The sequence below is a fragment of the Dipodomys ordii genome, unplaced genomic scaffold, assembly GCF_000151885.1.
Source record: "Dipodomys ordii isolate 6190 unplaced genomic scaffold, Dord_2.0 Scaffold12, whole genome shotgun sequence".
In the NCBI taxonomy this organism is placed as follows: domain Eukaryota; kingdom Metazoa; phylum Chordata; class Mammalia; order Rodentia; family Heteromyidae; genus Dipodomys; species Dipodomys ordii.
This window is the reverse complement of record NW_012267228.1, coordinates 20,105,776-20,128,051: the sequence shown is the minus strand read 5'-3', so window position 1 is coordinate 20,128,051 and position 22,276 is coordinate 20,105,776. Positions and strand designations below refer to the sequence as shown.

General features: G+C 40.3%; 1 protein-coding gene across 7 annotated transcripts in view; it reads right to left on the bottom strand.

The window, feature by feature from the left end:
* Positions 1–22,276, bottom strand: part of Cadps (Ca++-dependent secretion activator) — a 451,304-nt gene that overhangs the window by 33,949 nt on the left and 395,079 nt on the right. For all 7 annotated transcript variants that reach the window (XM_013010381.1, XM_013010385.1, XM_013010383.1 and 4 more), the window contains 2 exons: positions 11,825–11,857; positions 6,410–6,517 (listed from right to left, as the gene is read on the bottom strand). In XM_013010381.1, coding sequence (XP_012865835.1) covers positions 6,410–6,517; positions 11,825–11,857 — 141 coding nt within the window. The remainder of the gene's footprint in view (positions 1–6,409; positions 6,518–11,824; positions 11,858–22,276) is intronic.

Genomic DNA, 22,276 nt, shown 5'->3' with positions numbered 1-22,276 from the left:
GAGAGCTAGCCTTGAGCTGAAGAGCTGAGGGAGAGCACCCAGGCCCAGAGTTCAGGCCCCATGACCGACAAAAAAAAAGGTAATTATTTTATTTATTTTAGAAAAAATATCATAACGAGTATAAGTATCTAGAAAAAGATCTGAAAAAATAAACATTCTGGTAATCATCTCTGGGTTCTGGGAACACAGTGTTTCAATTTTCTTTTTTTTTTCTGGCTACATCTTCTCAATACCTACACTGCACATGCATTGCTCTCCAACTATCCTCTGCTGTTCAGAAGGTTAATTCTGATTTATTTCAATTTATAAGTTTTGTTGAAGGAGATAGGATTAGGTGATTTCAAAATCATCCGAATTAACAAAAAGTCCTAAGAGATAACTTACTGAAGGTCGAGGACATAGCTTACTGGTAGTATGCTTGCCTAACATGTACAAGGCTCTGGGTTCAATTCCCAGCCTCCCTCCCCGCCAACACACACGAGTTAGATTCTAAATGATGTCAGTCAACGTTCATGATTAGATCTGTTCCTCACAAAAAACTATAAGGAGTCAGTTTTTATAGATGAAGTTTGAAGTGCGGAGAGACTAGATAATTCACTTAAGGGTAGACATCAACCTGTCAACACCAGAGGTTTCTATCAAAGCTTCTCTCATGACCTTCACTGTGCTGTCTGTTTCAGAAATAGGCTTGTTTTAAAATCAAAAGTAAGGAAGTAACAGGCCTTTGTACATCATAGAATTCGAACTTGGGGTTAATGTTATAAAGTGGTAGAATCTTACAGTACCTCAGAACAGGTATGGAGTTCTGTTCAAGATGAAAGACAAGGCCAGGAAAAGTATTTCCACATTGCTGACAAGGACTGGATGAAGATGATGACAATGATGATGGTGGTGGTGATAGTGACGGAGGCTAACACTTACCAAATATTTCCTTAGGTCCTTGATGCTGCAGATGTACCTGGCATTTCGACCTCATAACTCCACGGGGAAGGTCCTGCTTATATCATCCCTGTTACCTAGATGAAGCAGCTGAAGCTCTGAGAGATGAAATACCTGGCTGGAGGTCATCTTGCTAGTAAGGATCAAGTATGAAACTCCAGAGGCAATGGTCAATACACAGTCACTCTCTAAACGTTATCGTGAGATAATGGGATCACCATCCAGGTGTCTGGAATACCATGTGACTCAATGCTATTTCATCAGCTCCCCTACAATGGCAGCCTACTCTACTGGTGAATACTATACACCTCTTTCCACCTTGTAGTTTGGAAACAATTTCCCTCGACTGGTAGGGTTAATATATGTACTGGATTGCCCATCATAGTCCCCTTGTAGGCTACTCTTTGGTACTTCTTGGAGAAGGAAGGCTTCTACTTTGATTTCTATATTTTCACCTATTTGGGACTCTAAAAAAAGTACTTTAAAAAAAGTATTAAATAAGGTTATCTGTGGTTTCATAGAGAACAACAAGAAGTATATTTTAATATAAGTATGAGGTTACATTTTTTTTCCAAGTTAGCCCCTTGAAAGGGACCTATTCACACGCCATTATTGTGCTGCCACAGGTCAAGTGGACAAACCCACGGTTTGATAATAGAACAGCAAATTAAAATCCGTGCAAGGCAAAGAATACAGAGCAGCATTTCCATCCGAATCTGATTGCGCTGCCTGATTAAGTTCTTACATGGCAGTTTGGGAAGGGGCCCTTTCCTATCTGATAACTGCCAGGGAGAAGCCAAATGCAGAGTCAATCTGCAAATACTAAATCCTCCAGAAGGCAGATTAAGTGTATAATTGACCTAGATAATCCATGTATCATCTCCAGTCAAATGTTCCCCAGGCCTGCTTCACAGTGACACGGGGCCTGCAGAAAGCCAGAGCGGATGCAGCATTACTACCCACATGGACTCCATCCAAGTTCGAGATGGCTTTTTAATCATTCATCTCCGAGCCTGTGAGGTTTAAGCAGATGAATTCACCCTAAGCACATCTCTTTTAATCCTGATTTTCTTCTCAGTCTGTGTCTTCAAGAAGTACAGGGAGGAAAGAAAATAAATTAATTTTTGTTTAGATCTTGAAATCTTAGGTGATTCTCTTGATGATCTGATCTCTCTTTTAAAAAAAAGCATGTTTTTGTTTGGGGGAAGATGTTGAATTAAGCACTAGAGAAAAGGGAAAAGAAAAGCCATCTGCATGATTTATGGTCACTCCAAGTTTAAATCTGTATCTTCAAGTTATTTCTTGAGCTTGGGGCCTTCTCCCCTTTCTCTACTGCTTTAGGAATGAGAATAATATTTCATACTCAGGTTTTAGACTTCCTTTAAAAATCAGCAATACTCGTCAAGGAGGCCCAGCTTCCACTTGAGTCTTAGAGTAATCTGATTGTCTGTTAAAAATTCAGCATCTTTGCTATAATTTAAATTCATTGCTATTGTACATATTAGAATATTCTACATTTAAATCTCTGAATATTTTATTTCCAAATATTAGAAACAGTTATCTTGCAGCAAATGAAGACAATACACAATTGCTGCTTCATTTTTTTTTCAGGAAAAAAATACAGATTAAAAAAGGTACAGCTGCACATCCAAAATGTCATAGGAAAGTAAACACTTTTCTGATCAGCACATTATTTTAGATCAGTTAGGGTCTTCTTTTAAAGGTAGATTTTTTTAAAAGTATGGTTCATGTTTTATACAACCATTTAGTTTAATAAATAGGAAAACCTTTACTGCAAAATCAAACAACAACAATAACAACAATAGCAACCTCCCAAACCTTCCCAAACCTGGTGGACAACATCATGTCCAAATGCATATTTCCAATAAACATAGAGAATGCTTGGTTTTTTTTTTTTTAAAAAAGGGTAAAGATGAATTTGGAAAGCCTGTCCTTAAGTTACATAATAACACAGATAAAAATGCAGAACATCAAATATAGAGCCCCAAATGCTATGCCGATAATCTCCCACAGCACCTTCTTCCAGCCAAAAGTACAATGATGAGGCAAGGGAAAATCCAGCTCAGAGAACACGGAATAGAGGCATTATTAAAACAGAAATGCACTATTAAATGACCAGCTATTATTCCAAATAGTCTCAGCTACAAACATACACTAAAAGCCATCCAAACCTTTTGTACAATGGCACACGCAATAGGGGGAGAAAAAAAAAAGGAACAATACTGAACAGCAAGAACTTGAGGGATGTATCAGGTAAATAAAACTGAGACTTGAAACACGGTTTTAAAACACAACAGGGATGCTTAGAACATGCCTCTGAAATGACAGATGCCAGCAGGAACTAAAAACCAGAGAGCGACACGACAACCCCCAAACAGCAAACAATTTCAGAGATATATATTTTTTTTCTTCAGTCAAAATGTTAATTTGCTATTATTCATTTTTGCCATTTATCAAAATGCAACAATTTGGAAGAGAAACCTTTCAGATCAACAAGTCTTTCTCGAGAAGTTTCTGCCAATTATTTAGAAACCAGCTCCAGGACCACCATCACTAAGAAGTGGAATTTAAAGAACAAGTTCATCGCCGTAAGGAACAGAGGGTGGCAGCTTTCACAAGACCCTTCTGCCTCAGTATTCCTATTCCCTTGTTTAGCTTGGTGGACACAAAGAGTTTTACAGATCATCTATGCAAAGAAATAAACACCATGCTTGAGGAAACAGAAGCCGAAAATAATCAAACATGTTGGTAATCTGATGTTTTGCTGCTAGATTATAGAAAAACAGTAAGTACTGAATTAAATTACTGAGGCTGCATGGTAATGAAGCTTTTTGAGAAGCTCTGGGCCTTTTTTTTAAATGACAAATGTTTTAAATCCATGACAGATTCAATAACTTTTTTTTTTTAACACTACATTAGTTAGGTTGCCTAGCACCGATATATTCTGTAAATTAGAGGATCAGGTTAGTGGGAAAGTAAGAAAGTAAATGGCCAAGAAATTTGTGTTGAAATAAGTAAGCTCCTGTAAAACAGAATTTCCCATGAAGTTGGGAGTAGGGTACAGTAGATAATGGTTAAGGCTTTAAAATCAGATAGTCAGGAAGGGAGAACCAAGACTTGGGAACAGAAAGTTGGGACAAAATGAAGTGAACTAGTAGAAGTTCCCACAATATCACATGCCTTCTGCTGGTTCAGGGAATTAGCGAGGTATAGAGATATTTGTGGATTTTTGGACAACCTTCAACAGAATTTGCTTTCTGAAAAGGATAGTCTTAGTGACATTTAACTATCAGTTCATATTAAAGCTGTGCTAGGCAAGCCCACTTGTACCATTCTTGACAGGATGAAGACTTGGTTGCCATTTCCTTTAAAAAAGTCACCAAAGAGACCATTTGCCTTGCTGTCACTGAAACATCTCTATCTTAAAACAATTCCCCTGCTGTTGTAATTTTTTTTAAAGAGGGAAAAGTAGAAGATTTGTCAATGAGGTAGCAGGCTTAACCATAGATTAAACATCAAATTCAGTACTAGATGTTTTTGAATTTCAGGGAGCACAAAATTATTCACACACGCTCACACGGGAACACGCACGCACACGCGTACACAGGCCACACAAAACTGAGAATTAGAAGATACTGATCAAAGGAAAAAAAAAAGAAAAAGAAAAAGGCAACCTAGGCATTGAAAAGAACAATCCACAGGCTTCTTGGAAATTTGTAGTTTGGAGTTGATTCAGTGGAGATGGGCAGGGTGTCCACACTCCTAAACACAGACCCACCGAGAGTGCTGTCTGTTTTCAATGCCTATTGGATGAGGGGACCGTGGCCCAGACATAGTAGGCTCAGGACTTTCATAAAGGCATGCATGCAGAGAGGCGGGCAGGACCTGCTGCTGAGCTTTATGTTATGTATGAGGCATTCTCAGTGGATGTGGGTCATGCTAGAAGATGTACACAGGAAGATTATTTGATTCTAATTCATGCCACTTGATATAATGTGATAAAACATTTGACATGAGAGATAAGTTCCATTTTAATCCAAGGAAGGACGAGTGGGAATTAAAAAGTAAGAAGGGTTTTGTCAAAGGAAGGTGATGATGTTGGGGAGAGAGGGATATTGAGCACAGAAAAGGGATGATTAGAAAAGAAAAAAAAAAGAAAGGAGTCTTTTCAACACACTAGGAAAGCAAATGAGCTGGAAGACAAAGCATATAAAAAAAAGTCAGAAGCTGCAGAAATCCAAACGCAGTGCCAACAATGAGCTCACTTAGCTATGGAACAAAAACACACACATACACACACACACACACACAAAACTCAGTGTAAATTGGTGAACACAATCACAGAAAAAAAAATATAGAAACAAGGATTCCATCGTAGACCAAAACATTAATGTTCGGGCTGGCACTAAAAATACAGAAACCTGGACAGGAAGAGCTCACGTTTCACGAGACAGAAGTCGCCTGCATAATTACAGCCACACAGAGACAGGGACATCAGCGTCTATGCACTCTGGCAGGGGTCTATACTGGCAAACACAGCAGAAACTTGAGGCAAAATATCTGGCTATATCAAACAATCCTATCTGCTTTGGCCTGAAAAGGCAGGCGATTTGAGACCAGATCAGACTTCTTCCCCCCCCCCCCCTTTGCCCCAGTGGCTTGCTTTGCTATGCAGATGTAGTCACAGTAAAAATAAGATTGCCTGAAGACTATTCTGTCTTAAAACTCTGCCTTTTCTGAGGTTTTGTTCAGATCTGGTAGCCCTATATATTGGTCTTTTCTCCCTACCTTCCTCCCTCTCTTCTTCCCTCCCTCACTCTCTTTCTCCTCCCCCCTTTCCCCCCGCCTCTTTCTCTGCTTCTTATAATTTTCAGGTGGGCAGGTGGATGGGGGTGCACCAAGGTTCAGAAAGGCAACCACACAGTCTCGTGCTTGCCAAAATCCAGGGCCAAGGTTTTCTAGTCTTCCAGCATCCAAATTAAGTCTGAAGGGATGGCAACGTGACATTTACTGCACATCTGCACGTCACAGCTGGTGTCAGGAAGGTACCACCCCCAGGCGAGGGAAGCTGGCCTTGGCCTGGATGACAACATCTCCCTCAAGTGTGGCCAGATGGCAAGGAGGAGAACCATGACCAAGAAAGGTCTTTGCCAGTTAGAGAAAGCTGCCTGACAAGCTCGGCGCGGAACGCCTGCTTGCCGGGAGGCTGTGAGCCGTCCTACGTATCACACAGACTGAGACTAAGACATTGCCACACCAGGAGTGGGTTCAGAACAGACACATGACAGATAAGAGCCTAAGGAAGAGGGAGAAGAAGAAAAGATTTTTTTTTGTCTGAATCAGGACCAATCCGTTTTCTCAAAATGTGACTTATCCTCCTGTCTCTTATTTTGTCACATTTTGGAGGGTCTCCTCCTTGGTGTGCAAGGAGGAGAAGGCATTTACTTACATCAAATAACCTTTCTATATACATCTCCTCATTGACCTTATCACGCAGGACATCCTGAGAGTGGCGGACGAAAGTCACGTAGGCATCGGCCACGTCCATTCCCGGTTTCTGAAAAGAAATGAGAGAACATGAAAATGGGACCTGCAAACAGTGACACTTCCTGTGCATCTTTATTCTTCTCCTATTCCCCCCCACCCCGCCCCCTTTTTGTCATTACCTTGCTGGGATCACCTCTGTTTGTAGCCTAGACTGGCTGCAATTCATATTAGAACCCTCTGCTCTTTCTGGAAATCAAGTCTGGCTAACAAGGGAGCTACAATTGTAGGACCTTATAAATACATTTCTACTGCTAACATATATATGGTTGTTGTTTTTTTTTTCCTGGCAATTTTATCCTGTAGATAAATAAATCTTTCCTGCAGAACTCAGAGACGTTCTTTGGCTCTTCTTTAAACCATGAAAGTGGTAACATTGATCAAGATGCCTTGTACTCACACAAACTGAAATGCTGGATTGAATCACCTTTGTACATCTACTTAGAGATAATCAAATAAGCATAAGTTGAATCCTCTATTAAACAATATACGAATATACTCTGTCTCTCTCTCTCTCCTTTTCTAAAAATGAAAATAATAAATTGAAACCCCTATTGAACAGTATGTAAATATACTCTGTCTTCTAACCTCCTTTCTCCTTTTCTGGCTCAGAAAATTGAGAAAGCATTAAAGAAACCATATTCCCTTCTACCCAAGTCTCACTTTGGGGTAGGGGGTAAGAGCCTGAATATGTATGGTGAGGATTTGAAACTAGTTTATTTAGATGAAACATTCAATCATTTGTCCTTGCTTCTCAGTACAGATTTAAAATATTGAATAATAATAAAAAAGTAGCGGTGAAGGGGATACATTTGATTTTTAAATAAATTAGATTTTTTTCTGAAAAGGTAAGCAAGTGGTTCATCCAGTTGTTAAGAAATGATTTATTATTATAAAGCTAAAAAACCCAACAAATCAGACTGTATACCACTTGAGATGTCAAAATCAAAGTTATCTCCAAAGAAACCTATTAAAACATTGTAATATGGGTCATTAGGATAGCTGCCACAAACCCCTTAAATTTCCACAGTAGATATGTATGTTTGCTAATAACTCAACAAGATTAGTTTTCATTACTGTGATTTACCTTAGATCACAAAGTATCATTTCTCTAGGAGACGTGACTGTCAGGCCCTGCAAATTGAAGTTAGTTAACACTTCTGTGTAATTTCCAGGGTGAAAATGAGGAAGGTTTGGAAACAGTAGGACTGTATATTTTTTTTCCCCCTGATACAAAGCAAACAATTATCAAGCAAAGGGCCAATAGTTGGCCCCTGGGATGCTAGTAACATTTCTTAACACCTGCTGAAACAATGACAAGGTATTAATTTGAAAAACAATGAGGACAACCCAAAGCCACAGTAGTCAAGTGTTACACTTTCAAGCAATTTTCAGCAAATGGATTGAGCAGGGTCTATGATGGTCCTATAATTGTTGCAGTTTTATGATACGAAACAATAGCAGTTCTCCAATAAAATGTAAATGTGAGCTATCCTCTCTAAACTGGCACCTTGCTCCTCTTTCTTTGTCAAGCTCACATCAAAGGACATTCTCAGTAGCCATGGGGAGCCCTACCTGCAGGACTTTAGAAACGTATTATTGTTTCCATTTCTTCCCTGGTGATACTTGTGGCAGACATGGCCTTTTCCGGGGGCCCATGCAATCATCTCAGAGGGATGATCCAAAGCCAGATTAAGCAGAGCCATTAATAATACATAATGTCAAAAAGAGTGATCTATAAGGATGCTGTTTTCACCATCCCTTTCTCTTCCCACTACCAATGCTGTCTTCCAATGGGCATTACATTTAAGGTTTGAGAACTTTGATTTAAAAAAATCAGTTTGGGCCTGGTGCTGGTGGCTCATGCCTGTATTCCTACCTACTCAAGAGGCTGAGGTCTGACAGATAAATCCAAGAGATACTTGCTTCTAATCAAACAGTAAAATGCTAAAAGTAGAGGTGTGTCGCAAATAGTAGAGTGCCAGAGTTGAGCAGAAAAAAAGGGTGGTGAGGCCCAACTTCAAGCCCTAGTACTGGCTTATGCATATACACATACACACACACACACCAATACACACAGTCAGTCTGGCTTATCTCTTCCAGGTAGAGAAGTTCTCTTTTGGTGAATTTCTCCCCAAATAACCAATAGCTGACATTGTGTTTCTATTCATTTAGCTTTTGCCTGTCTTCTCTTACTATAACAAAGTCTACGAATACAGGAGCTTGAACATGGTCTATTTTGTATTTCATCCCTCACACAGATCGGTGCCTGGCTCAATAAGTATTTGTGGAGTGAACAAATCTATAAATGAATGAGCAAGACCCCTGTTCTCCTTTTCTTTTTTTAAAGCTCTGTAGTCCTCTGCATGATTACTAGATTATTCTCTTTTTATTTTACCCCTTCTCCCACCCCTGCTTCACAGGGGGTGAGGAATCTTTTTTTTTCCTGCCAAGGGCCAGCTATATATTTGTAATATCATTTTGGGACCATACAAAATTATCAATGCAGGCAGACAGGCCTGAGGTAGCCAGCGAGAAGCATATGTGTCTCAGCTGTCCTATGCCAAATGATTGTGTAGGTCTTATACAGCCTAGAGATTCGCCACCCCTGCCCCACATACTGGAACTTGTGTAAATCATTTAGAGTTTTCTGGGTCTTCCTTATGCCACCTGTAAAATGGCATTAATAACAGTTCCCCAACTTACCTTTTGGAATGATGATCACCAGCTAAAATAATACACATGGATAAATTGCAATACAAAAAACTATGCTTTTTCCCCCCTTATGCAATATTCAATCTTATTTGTATTCAGAATGTACTTTGGAGTCAAGAAGAAAATAGGGGCATCATTGGAGCCAATATCAAGATGAAGACAATAAGGCCTTGGCACAAGGGACACTTTTTTTTAGTACTTCCTTGGCTCTTTCACTTCTATTCTGCTGCCTTTAAGCTACCAAATCTCTACAAGTTTGGTTTCCATCCTTTTGATGGACCAGGAATTCATCCCAAGAATGTGGTGGAATGTGGTGTTGGAGGGGCCCTCTCACTTTTCTTCTGGCTCCCTGATGAAGGTTGCCAGACTGGTATATTACTTACATATACTCACCAACTCATGGGGCACTGGACTACTGGAGCCAGTGAGGGGCAGCTGCCATTTCCCCCCATTAAACAAGGTACTACCTATAGTTGTTTCTTTCTTTTCTCACTCAAAAATGGTTAAAATAAGAAGTGTTGACAAATAACCTGCAGCTAGAGCTAGAAAATAGCCTTGAACCAACAGTCCGTTTCATTAGTTAAATTAGGCTTTCTACTACCTGAGTGTCAACATGTAGGTGAAGGTTTTGAACTATCACGCAGACTGGTAGAATACGACATAGATTTTAGAAAACACTGAAACAATTATATATAAATGTAATAGACTGCACTCCACCATATGCAGAAGACATAATTTATGACCAAGTTTAAGTAAAATAGGGCATTTTGTTGTTATTTTGTTCCACCAGATACTTCTGACATTGTATCCTGGTGGGTGTTGCACTTCTGTGTAATGTAGCATCACTACTTCATGACTGAATGGCTATAGCTCAAGGTACCTACATATTGACATAAAGCCCATTTTATTCCATCTTTACAGTGAATTTGAACCTGGCCTACAGGAATTACGAGGCTGAACCCTAAGAAATCACTGATTACTAGAGCAATCCATTCCTCCAAAATGCCACTCTTGCAGCCTGATGCTGTAATACAGACAATAGGTCAAATTTCTCCAGGAATTTGGGCCTTGTCTATAGGTCACTTTCCCAGGTCTCACTATGGAGATCTTCTCTACATTGAGGCCTTCAGAAAACAGCCTGACACATAGATTTTTGTGCTGGACACCCAGAATTTCCATTTCTGTCACTGTTGAAGCCTTGTTTTGCCGTATGCCCTGGGTATTATCTTACCTGGGTATCTCAAGCACCTAGTCTTCTCTGAGAAAATTCTAGTAAATGCCAGATATGGCACTGCATGCTGTACATGTATAGTGGCATTTAATGTGCATAGCAAACCCAGGAGCAGGCGTCATTATCTCCATTTTAAAGATGGAGAAACAGGGCCAGAGACTCCCTGTAATGTGAAAGTTTATACTTCGGGCCTTGAGCAAGTAAATTGCTTTACTTCCCCTACCCCTTGCTGTTGTTCTATGAGCCTTTTCTATTCTCCATCTTCCTGCTACATGAAGGAGTCTGAGGTCCCTTGATGAGAAGTATTATATAAATTCAAAGCATAATTATTGATTGTACATTCTTTCATTAAACAAACAAAATGTATGCTAATGCTACATTCACTCCAATTTTCCATTTTATCTTCCTTTGAGAAATAAGCCAATAAACCATTACACACTTAGCTTCCTAGGGAAATGAATTTAAATGTTAATATAAATCCTTCTAGAAAAAAAACAAATTTTCACAAATAAGTATTTGAACAAGGAAGGTACTTAACCACGTTCAGAATGAGAACCGTTCAGCACAAGACCCTTGGTGGCTATTGAGATAAGCTCCCTAAATTTAATATTTTATAATAGACTCATACCTCTTTTGTTAGAAATGGAGAAACAGAAATCATTTTCTTTCCTCCTTTATTGGACTATATTTAAATCTCTCCAATTTTATTTTGCTAATAGGCAGGGCAAAGCCTGCCTATAAATGTCTCCCAATTTATCACAGGTAATCCCACACTTTAGCATTCATGTGTAGTACTTAACCTCAATTTAAATGTAAATTTTGGGCAACTACAAGTGCTTTATCTGTGAACTTTGAGGACTCTTTTCATTAATGAGGCCTGCACTAATTATAAACAATTTTACAGGGTTTCCTTAAAACAATAGTTGAATTGACCCCCAAATGAACAAATTCACAATGTATTTGTTTTGTTTTGCCTTTTTTTTTTTAAATACTGGCACCCTTGTGCAGATTTCTAGCTCAGGGCTGAGGTCCCAAAGTGTGGCTAACGAGCAGCTGTGTTACCAATGCAAAGGGGAAGACCGTAGGGTTTACCTTCACACTGGACCTTTCTTCCCAAAGGAAGAAAACCACACCTTCTCCCTGTCTGAGAAATATCCTATTACTAAGTAGTCTTGGCTTTTCTCGTTCTGATGATCCAAATTAGGATTGTATAGTTTAGCAGGCAACATACGAAAACAGAGCCATCAAAACCCTTATGAAAGGAAAACACACATGTAATTCTCTCTCTCTCACTCTCTTTCTCTCTCTCTCTCACAAACACACACATACACACACACACACAAACCTATAGAAAAGCAGTTTGCAAATACTCACAGGTACGTCCACATACTTGGAAGCAGCCTTCACCTGAGGAGGAAAGAAGATTTATGTTTTAATTGTTCACAGTTCGATGCTATATCTCCAAGAGAGTTGAGACCAATATGCTGGCACAGGAAGCTGACCAGGAATATGAAAAGGTACTAAAACAACCCCAAAAAACTGCTTGCTAGTTTTTTCATAGCCATCTCTTGGGGCTGAAGGAAGAGCTCAAGTTTATGGATTTAGATTCAGTATTCAGTGTGGGAGCTTTGTGTTTTCCCTTTCCTTTAAAAGAAGACAAAGAGAAGTGTATTCCATAAACTGATTTCCTTGAATGGTAACTCTCTTGGTACGACTACCTAAAGATAATAATAATAAAAAAAGATGAAGTAACTCTACCTAAACACAAACTGATTAGGGGAAGGCTCACCACTGCAGAGAAGCAGGTAAAGAGCAGGCACTTCTCAAACCTGGGCCTTTGCGTGACTGCCAAGTTGTCTTCACTGAGTGCCACAATCCTGTTTCTGTTAATTCAGAGTTCCAAGAGGTAGGGAGTATGATGGGTGGGCCTCCTCAAACCAGGGAGACAGGGCGTATGGCAGTTCCAGTCCCTAAACTGCTCTTATGCCTCCTGGTTTTAGGTGTTACCCAGATAAGGAGAACAGAAAGTAGGATCGAAGTTCCTTTTCACTTTAAGGAGAGGACAGATGATAGAATACATCATTGGAATCTGGAGACTTAGGTTCAATTCAGACCTTCCACTTAAAGACGGGGTGGCCTTGGGCCGTTTATTTTACCTCTCTGAGCCTCACTTCTCATACCTTCTAAATGGGGATATCAACAGTGCTTGCTTCCACAGAATGATAAAAGGGTTGTAGTAGGCCTGGAACCAATGGTAGCTAAGCATTTATAAACAAACCTGGGTGAGATCTGAATGCTGTCCGAAGCCAAGAGCATCTGTTTCAGAGGAATAAAACCTATGAGAAGATGCTTGCTTGCTGTTCTAGGTGTTAACATTGTCACTCACAACACACATGTTACTCTAGGCACAGGTGACACTCTGGGTCAGAGCAGGGTTTGCCTAGAAACCACAAATCCCGCCATGCTCAGAGAGTAGTTACGATGTCTGTTCATGTTTCAGGTCGGCTTCCCTTTTCTTTTTTTTCCCCTCATTTGGCGGAGATCAATGTTAGTCATCACAGCCTCCACACAAAAATGTCTCCCAGAAAAGCACTGAGGAGGGCGAGTCTCTCTATTGCTCTTTTCCCAATGTTATTTTTCAAAATATCAACTCCCAAGTGACAGAGCAATAAACTAGGAGGGGGAGTGGAAAGGGCCTCAGAGTGTAGAGTGAAAAGTTCTATGACTGCTTGAACCAGTTTTACTTGGAGCAACCATGTCAAGTTCCTAGAAGAGTTCCAGAACAGGGTAGCAAAAACTGTGCACTTCGTAGCTCGATCACATGAGCAAACATATATGAAAATGTTTGGTAAACTTTAAAAAGAGGAATGTACATTCATTACATTTATAGAGAAGTACTATGCTCTTTATTCTTGAATCATTATTTGCACCCAAGAGGATTCCTGCTTGCCTGTTACAGATTATATGAACATGCTACCTTTTCCCTTTGTGTATCACAAATTCCAATTGAAACTGGATACTTCTCTTTTTTTTTGTGCAATGTCTGCCTCTCACAAAATGTCATGAGAGCAAAGATGAGATCAATCTTGCTAGTGGCTGTTTCCTCAGTGAGTCACCAACTGATACCTGAGTTTAGACAGGGAACTGGAGGGGGGAAAAATCTGTGGGCAGAAGGAAAGAGAGAAACCTTGTGACCAGATCTGGCTTCAGGATACTTGGGAAATAAGCAGAGAAAAGACCAGATTGAGAAGACACTACACCCTGAAAGCCAGTATGGTTATATATGCAGTTGATGGTCCGCAAAGGTTGCTGGCAGAAGAAAACCACTCTGGGCTCATAAAGGAATTTGAAGAAGACTTTTTAGATCCTACCCAATGATAATTTCTTCTAAATGTCTCCAATCCTAAATCTCCATTGTCATTCCAAAATTTAGTTCAGGCAAAAAACAAAACAAAACAAAACGTGAATTGCCTTTTCACTGAAGTCTCAATCTATACCAATTAGATGATCTTTTTCACTTGGCAAAATACTTTCATGATAAGAATCTTCTATAAGCCACTATGTGATATGGGGCTATCAATCACATCCATTGACTAAACTCCATAGAACTTTTTGTTCGCATTCTCTGGCTGAAGGCAGAGAAGCCAGGGATCACATGGTTTTTTGAGCCCTTGGAACACCCAATCTTCTCAATGGTTTTGGAAAAGCATGAGGAATTCAAGTATCACTGGTCAGAGCAGGAGCTGGTGAAAAGAGCTAATCTCAGCTAGAAATCTCCTCCTCTGCTCAGTAAAGTTGATGCTTGGCAGTTGGTAGGAGTTTTGCTACAGCTGAAATGATCAACCTTTAAACACGCCTACTCTCCATTTACCACTAACATGTAGTTCCAATACAGAGTGACACCAGTCAGATTCTATTCCTTACAAGGCTGTTTGGGAAGATGAGGAAAGCTGTGGTATGAATGAAAACCATACACTCTCCTACCCACCCAAGCCCTCAATTTCTGAGGCTCTTTTATCTCCAAAGTGCTGATTTGCACTTGTTGATCTTTCTCCCCACCCATTAAAACTGGAACAAAATAGCTCAGGCTAAATTGTGGTCTGATTATTATTTAGAAGCAGGACCCCCCCCCTCTGGTTCTGGCCCTTGAACTTTAGGAAGGATGTGGATGATGAGTATAAAGAGGGATTTGGAAGTGTATTCTAGAAAGTGAGAGTATCTTGCCTGGCAGTGATTGCTAATGGAAAGACCATAATCCTGTGGTTCATACAGGAACCTCAAAGTAGGATTGAATGTTTATGTTTTTCCATACCATTGAATCAGGATCAATGAATAAAGTAACAGGGCCTAGAAAAGGCAAATTACCAAAAGTATATGTGTACCATTTTTCCCTCTTCTTTTCCTCTTTCCTCTCTCTTCCTCTTCCCATTTCTCCTTCTCCTATTCCCTCTCCCCATTGTGCCTACTTGACTTGCTTGCTAGGCTGGCACTCTACCATTTGAGCCATACTTTTAGCTCTGATATTTGCTCGTTATTTTGGGGATAGAGTCTAGTGAATTCTTCTGCTTGGCTGACCTCAAACCACAATCTTCCAGATCTCCTTTTGAGTAGCTTAGATTATGGGCATGAGCCACAAGAATATAGCTTTCTTTTCAGAATATAGCTTTCTTTTCTAACTTAAAAAGAAAGTTTCCCTGGTGAGTGGCTAAAAGTACAGGTTGAGGACTAGCTAGATGAGAAGTCTGGTATTTCCATTTCCTAGCTTGGTAACTTTGAATATGTTAAGTTCTCTGAACATTCTCTGTAATGGGCAGCAATAATGGTACTCAAAAGGAAATTGGGAGAACAAAATGCAGAAATGCAACCAACCACACAACAATGCTAAGTAGTACTAAATGGAGCTCTTCTTCTAGTGACTACTAGAAACACTGGTTTAATGGAACAGATACAGCATATACTTCTGTTCCTCTTGGTGCTGACAGCTTCACTGTACAATAGTCCACAGCAATTTCTTGCTATAAAAAGGAAGCTGGAATCTCCCCAGGTAACGCTTATGCATCTAAGCCAATTCCTAGGTTGGATCTTTTCCTGCCATTTCTGTGACCACTCACTGTTACAACATGGAGGCCCCAGGCAGAGACCTGCTCTCTTCCTGCAGGACAGCTGAGCAGGGGCATGGTGAGAAGACACTTCCCATACCCTGCCTCAATTCTGTTCAGTAATACCATCTACCTTTTTCTAAGCCCAAGTCAAATGCCAGGACATAAGAGACAAAGGTGAGGGGCTGTGCCTCAGATACCTGGTCTACCTGTTCTCCAACAACTGTGTATTTAGCCAGGCTTCATTTCCTGGGAGTCACAGCATTCTGATCTGCCTCTCTACTGGGACACAGAATAAACTCCTTCTCTAGCATATTCCTTAGACCTCAATCCCTGATGCCCCAGACATTGCCAGTTCTGGGAACGAAGATAGAAAAGAAAACACAAACCAAGGGAAGCTAGAGAAAGCCATGGATGAAGTCAGAATAATGAGCATCAGTGAGCAATTTGTTCATATTTTCACAGGCCTGAAAAGAGGGTACTTTACGACACACAAGGAATGCAAATATGACACATTATAGTAAACCACAGACCTCTCTTGAAGGAAGTCCTACTAGTATTCTCACTTTACGTTTGAAGAAACTGAGACCAAGAAATTCCCAACTCTGACTCTGCTTATTTTTCAGTTTAAAATATCTACTCACTGACTTTTGTTTTTGGTAGTTACTGAGATTTGAACTCAGGACCTTGCCCTTGCTAGGCAAGTGGTTGACCATTTGAGCCATGCCTGTAGGCTTCCCAATACTTTCACTAACTGTTCATTGTGTGTGTGTGTGTGTGTGTGTGTGTATGTGTATTTGTGTGTGTGTGTGTGTGTATACAACCCAAACTGGCTTTTCCAGGAAAGAAAAAGTATGAGAGAGTTGAATGATTTCTGACACTGACTCAGTCAGCACAAAAGGCCCAAAACTGTTTCTCTGGCCTGAATGTCTCAGCTAATTACCTCGACCCTCCACCTGACTTAGCGTGTGTAGACAGGCTTAATGGTTTCTCTATTGAGCTCTTCCATTATTTTTCAGGTGCCCAAGGTAATCTTTTCATTGAACATTCACCATTCTGGGATTTTTCACAATGCTGATGACTAAGGGATTTTCTTCTTCCTGGTCCTAATAAGGGGACCTGAGTTAATCATTGTGTGGCTTTGATAGGGAGCTCGGCAGGGGCTTAAACCACTTCTCCTGCTTCATTAGGGGAAAAAGCAACCCAGGTGCAGACCACGAGGACCTCAGGGCTTGATACTATTAAATCAATGCACAGACAAAAAAAAAGTGGATTAGGTCCTTTTTTTGCAAACAGAAATCTGGTGGGTGAGACTCAAAGGTGGAAGAAAAAAGAAGTCGGAGCAGATATCACTGCATTAGTGACTGCTAGGCTTTCCGTTCCCCCCACGGTCTCTTAAAAAAAATATCAAGGAAATGATTTATTCTCTGCACGAGCTGACTCTGCCCCTGCTTGTCTCTGCAAGAGCTCTGCCTTGATTTCTAGCCTTTGCTTAGAAATGACAGACCACAAACCATTCCAGGGGGCTAGCAATATTTTCCTTCAAGGTTTGACCTTGAAAATTTCTGCCACAATACTAACGTTGCACTTTTCCTTCTTTTTTTTTTTCTCCACCCTTTACTTTCCTATTCCAGGCAATCTTAGAGATGTGGATTTTTTAAGAGTCAAGGCAGTTCAGTATATGAATCTTGGTAGCACTACTATCTTAGATAAAGATGATAATAACAAGAGCTAACTTTATCTCGAATTCATTCCTCTTTCATCTACCACCCTCTATATATCCAGAATATAGGATCTGTAAGGAATATAGATTCCTACAGGAATCTATTAGGAATTTCTCTCTCCTGAGAGTTTACTCTGCTAGGTATGATGTGAGAAAAATTTGGTGACAAGATTACTGAGTAAAGAGCACGATACTCTTTATGCAGCAGAAGTTTCTAGAGCACTTTTTTGTTTTGTTTATAGTGATGCTGGGGTTTGAACTCAGGGCTTCATGCTTGCTAGACAGGCACTCATATAGCAGTTGTGTATATTATTAGCAAAAAGGATGGATTTCTTACGTGTTCATTGTATGCAGGCTACTGTGCTATGCATCTTACCTGTATTAATTTGCTTAGTGCATGCAAAGAGTTAACAGAGTTAATGCAGTTAAAAGAACCTTTGCCTAGGACTTGGCCTATTGTATGTGTTTTGATTGTCTATTATTTTTTATGCTCCCTTTGTGCTCCATCTCCAAAGAGGCCGATGTGATTGATTGGGTTTCTAGGCTCAGTGGGGCTATGTGTATGGGTGGGGCTGTCACACATCTCATGGTTAGAATACTTCAGGTGAGCAACGTGGACAGCAGATGGCACATGCATGCTTTTTGTCAGCTTCCCATGTCATCCGACTGACAAACCAGGGCTGACAAATAATGTTATAAATAGCTAGATGGTTCTTGGAATTCAAATTAGTGTCCACACCTGAAGGGGTGAAGCTGGAGTGTTAAAAACAGGTCTGGTTACAAAGAGTATTGACTAGCTCTATGACTTTGGCAAAGAAATGATTACATTTTCTACAGTTTCCGTAGCTTCATCTTCAAAATGATGATACACAGTGCCTATCTCCCTTGGAAAATTCTTGTGAAACAGGTTGGCATCACATAAAGTGCTCAGGGCAGTGCATGGTACACAATAAGAGCTCTGTACGCATAGGCTAATATTATTCCTAGGGTGTAATTTACTCATGGTTAGTTGGGAGTTGATGGCCAAGTAGGTTCCTGTTATTTTAAGGAGTACAACAAGGGTGGACAAATATGTCTCATGGACCAAATCCATCCTTTTGTGCCTATTTTTCTATGGCCTTTGAGCTGATTGTTTTTAATATTTTAAGTGGGCAAAAGCAAATAAAAAATAATAATATTTGGATTAGCACGTGACATAAGCAGGAGACAGTAGGGTATGGGAAAAAATTTAAAAAATATGAATTTCTAATCTGGTTTTGACCATTAAGTACTTGGCTGGTTTTGGCTTGCTGCCTACTCCTTGGTCTCATTTCCTTATCTATTATATTGAGGCCCAAGATAATTGTTTTTTTTTTTTCCCTTCAATGCCTTCCAGATTTAAAAAATGTGATGCTTGGGATACGAGGCAGGTTGTAGGAAGAAAGTGAGAAAGGAAATATTCCTCACACCTTGAAAAGGATATAAATACTTGAGTAAAACAAAACACTATTAATATTTTAGCACTAATAAGAGCCATGAAAATAAGTCTTCAGGAAAGACTATAGTAACAAGGAAAGAAAAAATTAGAGATGAAGACTATTCATAAAGGTAACAGACAATGAAGCATGGCCCAGTAGGGAGACTTGGCAAAGACATAAAGGGATTACAAATACGCAGTGTGCGCCCAGCATTTTCCCTGTGCCAGGCACTGTTTTAGGTGTTTCTCATGAGTCAACTCATTTACTATTTACCAGCAATCCTTGAAGGTACGTGTTCATCTGTTCCTCTTCCTAGTATGGTGGGGGTGGGGGAAGGAGGTTGGGCTAGGGAGAGGAATTGATGAAGATGATGCAGGTAAACATACGTCACACATGGGCATCATACATATTTGCTGTCCATACATATTTGCTAACCAGGTCTAGGCCCACTTAGACTCTGAGAACATGCAAGATCAGCAGATGGTGTGTTCAGGGGGATATGGCTATGGACACATGCTAGCTGCTCTCCCATGGCTGGTGGAATTACTAGGTAGAAGGACTATCCTTTCTACTACAGGATGTCAACCCCCTTTGTCCTTTCCTTGGGGTCCCTACATTTGCCTGTATCCTTTTAAATTTTTAAAATTGTTATTATAAAGGGATGTACAGAGTGGTTACAGTTATATAAATCAGGTAAAGAGTGCTTTTTTGGGGGGAAATTTTACCCATCTCCTTCTTAAGCCTCCAATTTCCACGCTGTCTCTTTATGGCAGCAGAAGAAGGAGAAAATATAACACTGGCTTTCACATGGTCCCTGTAATGAGCAATGCTCAGCCATATCTGTGAGCAACAGCAGGTTGGATATATCTGGAAAAGTTCACTGTATTTCTAAATGGGTTTAGAGACAGTCCAGGGAGGCAGGTAAGAACATGGATTCAAGCTGGGTGCATAGGGTGAAGTTCTAGATCTAACCACTTATAGAGAGGTTACTTAATGTCCCAATGTGTCATACGCAAGCTGGAGACAAAGTTGTTATTTACTGAGTTCAGTTAGTTGTTGAGTAACAGTGGGAACTGTGCATCAGCTATTAATATGATTTTTCCTGGAAAAACAGGTTTCTCTGCTTAATTCAACTTGCATATTAAGATTAGTCTGGACCTTCACTATTTAACAGCTATATTTAAATTTAAATGAAACAGAAAGTACAATTGAGAATTCAACTTTTGGTAACCCCAGCTACATTTCAAGAACTTGAAAGCCCAAGTGGACAGTGCCTACTGTTTTGGCTACTTTAGATACAGTATATTTTCATAATTGAAGAGTTTTATGGTTAGTGACAGTCTAGATTGAGTAGACATTTGTATTTGTAGTTACTGTATATATAAAAAAGAGTGGAGAAGTATGTCATTCAATTGCATGTCAGAATATGGAATTAACCACAATAGCTAGGATATGGAAACAACCCAGATGCCCCACCACAGATGAATGGATCCAAAAATTGTAGTATCTATACACAATGGAGTATTATGCAGCCATTAGAAATGACAAAATAATGGCATTTGCAGGGAAATGGATGGAGCTAGAAGGAATCATGTTGAGAGAGGTAAGCCAAGAGCGAAGAGACAAACGGTACGTGGTCTCCCTGATAAGTGGATGCTAAATCCAAAATGTTTAGGTGATACAACAAAACCAACAGGACTTAAGAAACAAAGAACTCCCACTCATCTGGTCAAACCACTACTAAATATCCCCATGCTGCTGATCACATGTATGGTGTATAACATGTGAACACCATTATATGTTATAGACTGTGAGAGACAATTTGCTCCAGGAAAGTTAGAATGAACTGGAATTCGGGAAATTATGTAATCACTTAATCACAATAAAAAAAAAAGAACCTTGGGGAAGGTAGGGAGGGAAGGGATGGTAGGGGGAAAACAATGGAAGGAGTAACAATGCTCAATAGGAAGTATACTCATTACATCACTCATGTAACTGTAACCCTCTGTATAGCATCTTTACAATAAAAAAAAAAGAATATGGAATTAACTAGAGGAGGAAGCAGGTGAGGTAAAAGGTATGAAATGTCAAAATCTCGTTTTGTGGATGACATAAGAAATGGATGTTGATGGGTATAATTAGAAAGTTATAAAGGTAAAAAGAGGAGTAATAACACTGCTACAATTAATAGGAGAAGGGGAGGTTGGTAAAGGGGACAAAAGTTGTACTACAGTTAGAAGCAGATAATTTCTTTCTTTCTTTTTTTGGGGGGAGGGCTCTGGTCGTGGGGCCTGAACTCTGGGCCTGGGCACTGTCCCTCAGCTCTTCAGCTCAAGGCTAGCACTCTACCACTTGAGCCACAGCGCCACTTCCGGCTTTTTTCTTTTTGCTTATTTGGTGCTGGGGAATCGAACCCAGGGCCTCATGCATGCAAGGCAAGCGCTCTACCACTGAGCCACCTTCCCAGCCCTGGAAGCAGATAATTTCTAAGACTAGTCAATCAAGCAATAGCCATATAATAACTGTACTTATGGCTCTGGAGGAAATGGATTCATCACAAAGGTCTCTTCTTATAGAAAGGATTATAGGGAGAAAAGGTGAAAGCCCAGGAACTTTCTTTTTATAAAAGCATGAGTGTTCTTGTACAATGTCCTTTTTATAGGTTATTTGCATGTATTACTTCACCGGTCATGGTTGAAAAAAGAACAAATCAAGTGATAGAATTTTCAACATTCTTTTGGAGAAAGGCTTTTTTATTATTTTGTGGGAAGAATGTCTCTATTCCCAAGGTAAATTCTTCAACGTCTCTCTGGTAGATGGAATCTGTTTTTCTTCAAAGGCAAAAGCAAAACCTGACAACCTCACTCGGCCCCACCCCCACTAGTCTGGATGCTCTAAGTGCATCTTGGGAAGATGAATTCTAAGTGCCAACGGAGGGGCCGACTGCTTGGGTGAGACAGCATGCGCGAGTAGGCGGATGTACTGGGACTGTATGTGCGGGTGAGCAGTTGAGTAAACCTCAGTGGCTCCTGTCTGGGGTCCAACTGACAATGACAGTGAAAGCCTCTTCAGTGCCTTCTGAATATTGGAGAAAAATACAACCCTTGAGGGATCTCTGGAACCAGAGACAGCATGATGGAGTTCTAGCACTCTGACGGCAGAGAGAATGAACCATTTTTGGTTCATCCTTGCCAAGGATCAAGGGCCTGCTGGGCCAACGGTGAAGCGTGAGGCTCCTATAAGCACACACATGGGTTCAGAGTTTAGCTTTGTGGGATGAAAAAAGGGCTGGAGGGGCTGGGAAGGTGGCTCAGTGGTAGAGTGCTTGCCTCACATGCAGAAGGCCTAGGGTTCGATTCCTCAGCACCACATAAGCAGAAAAAACCGGAAGTGGCACTGTGGCTCAAGTGGTAGAGTGCTTGCCTTGAGCTGAAGAGCTGAGGGACAGGGCCCAGGCCCAGTCCAGGCCCCATGACCACTACCAACAACAACAACGAAAAAGAGTCCTGGAGATGCATAGTGAGGATTGTATAATACACAAATTCAC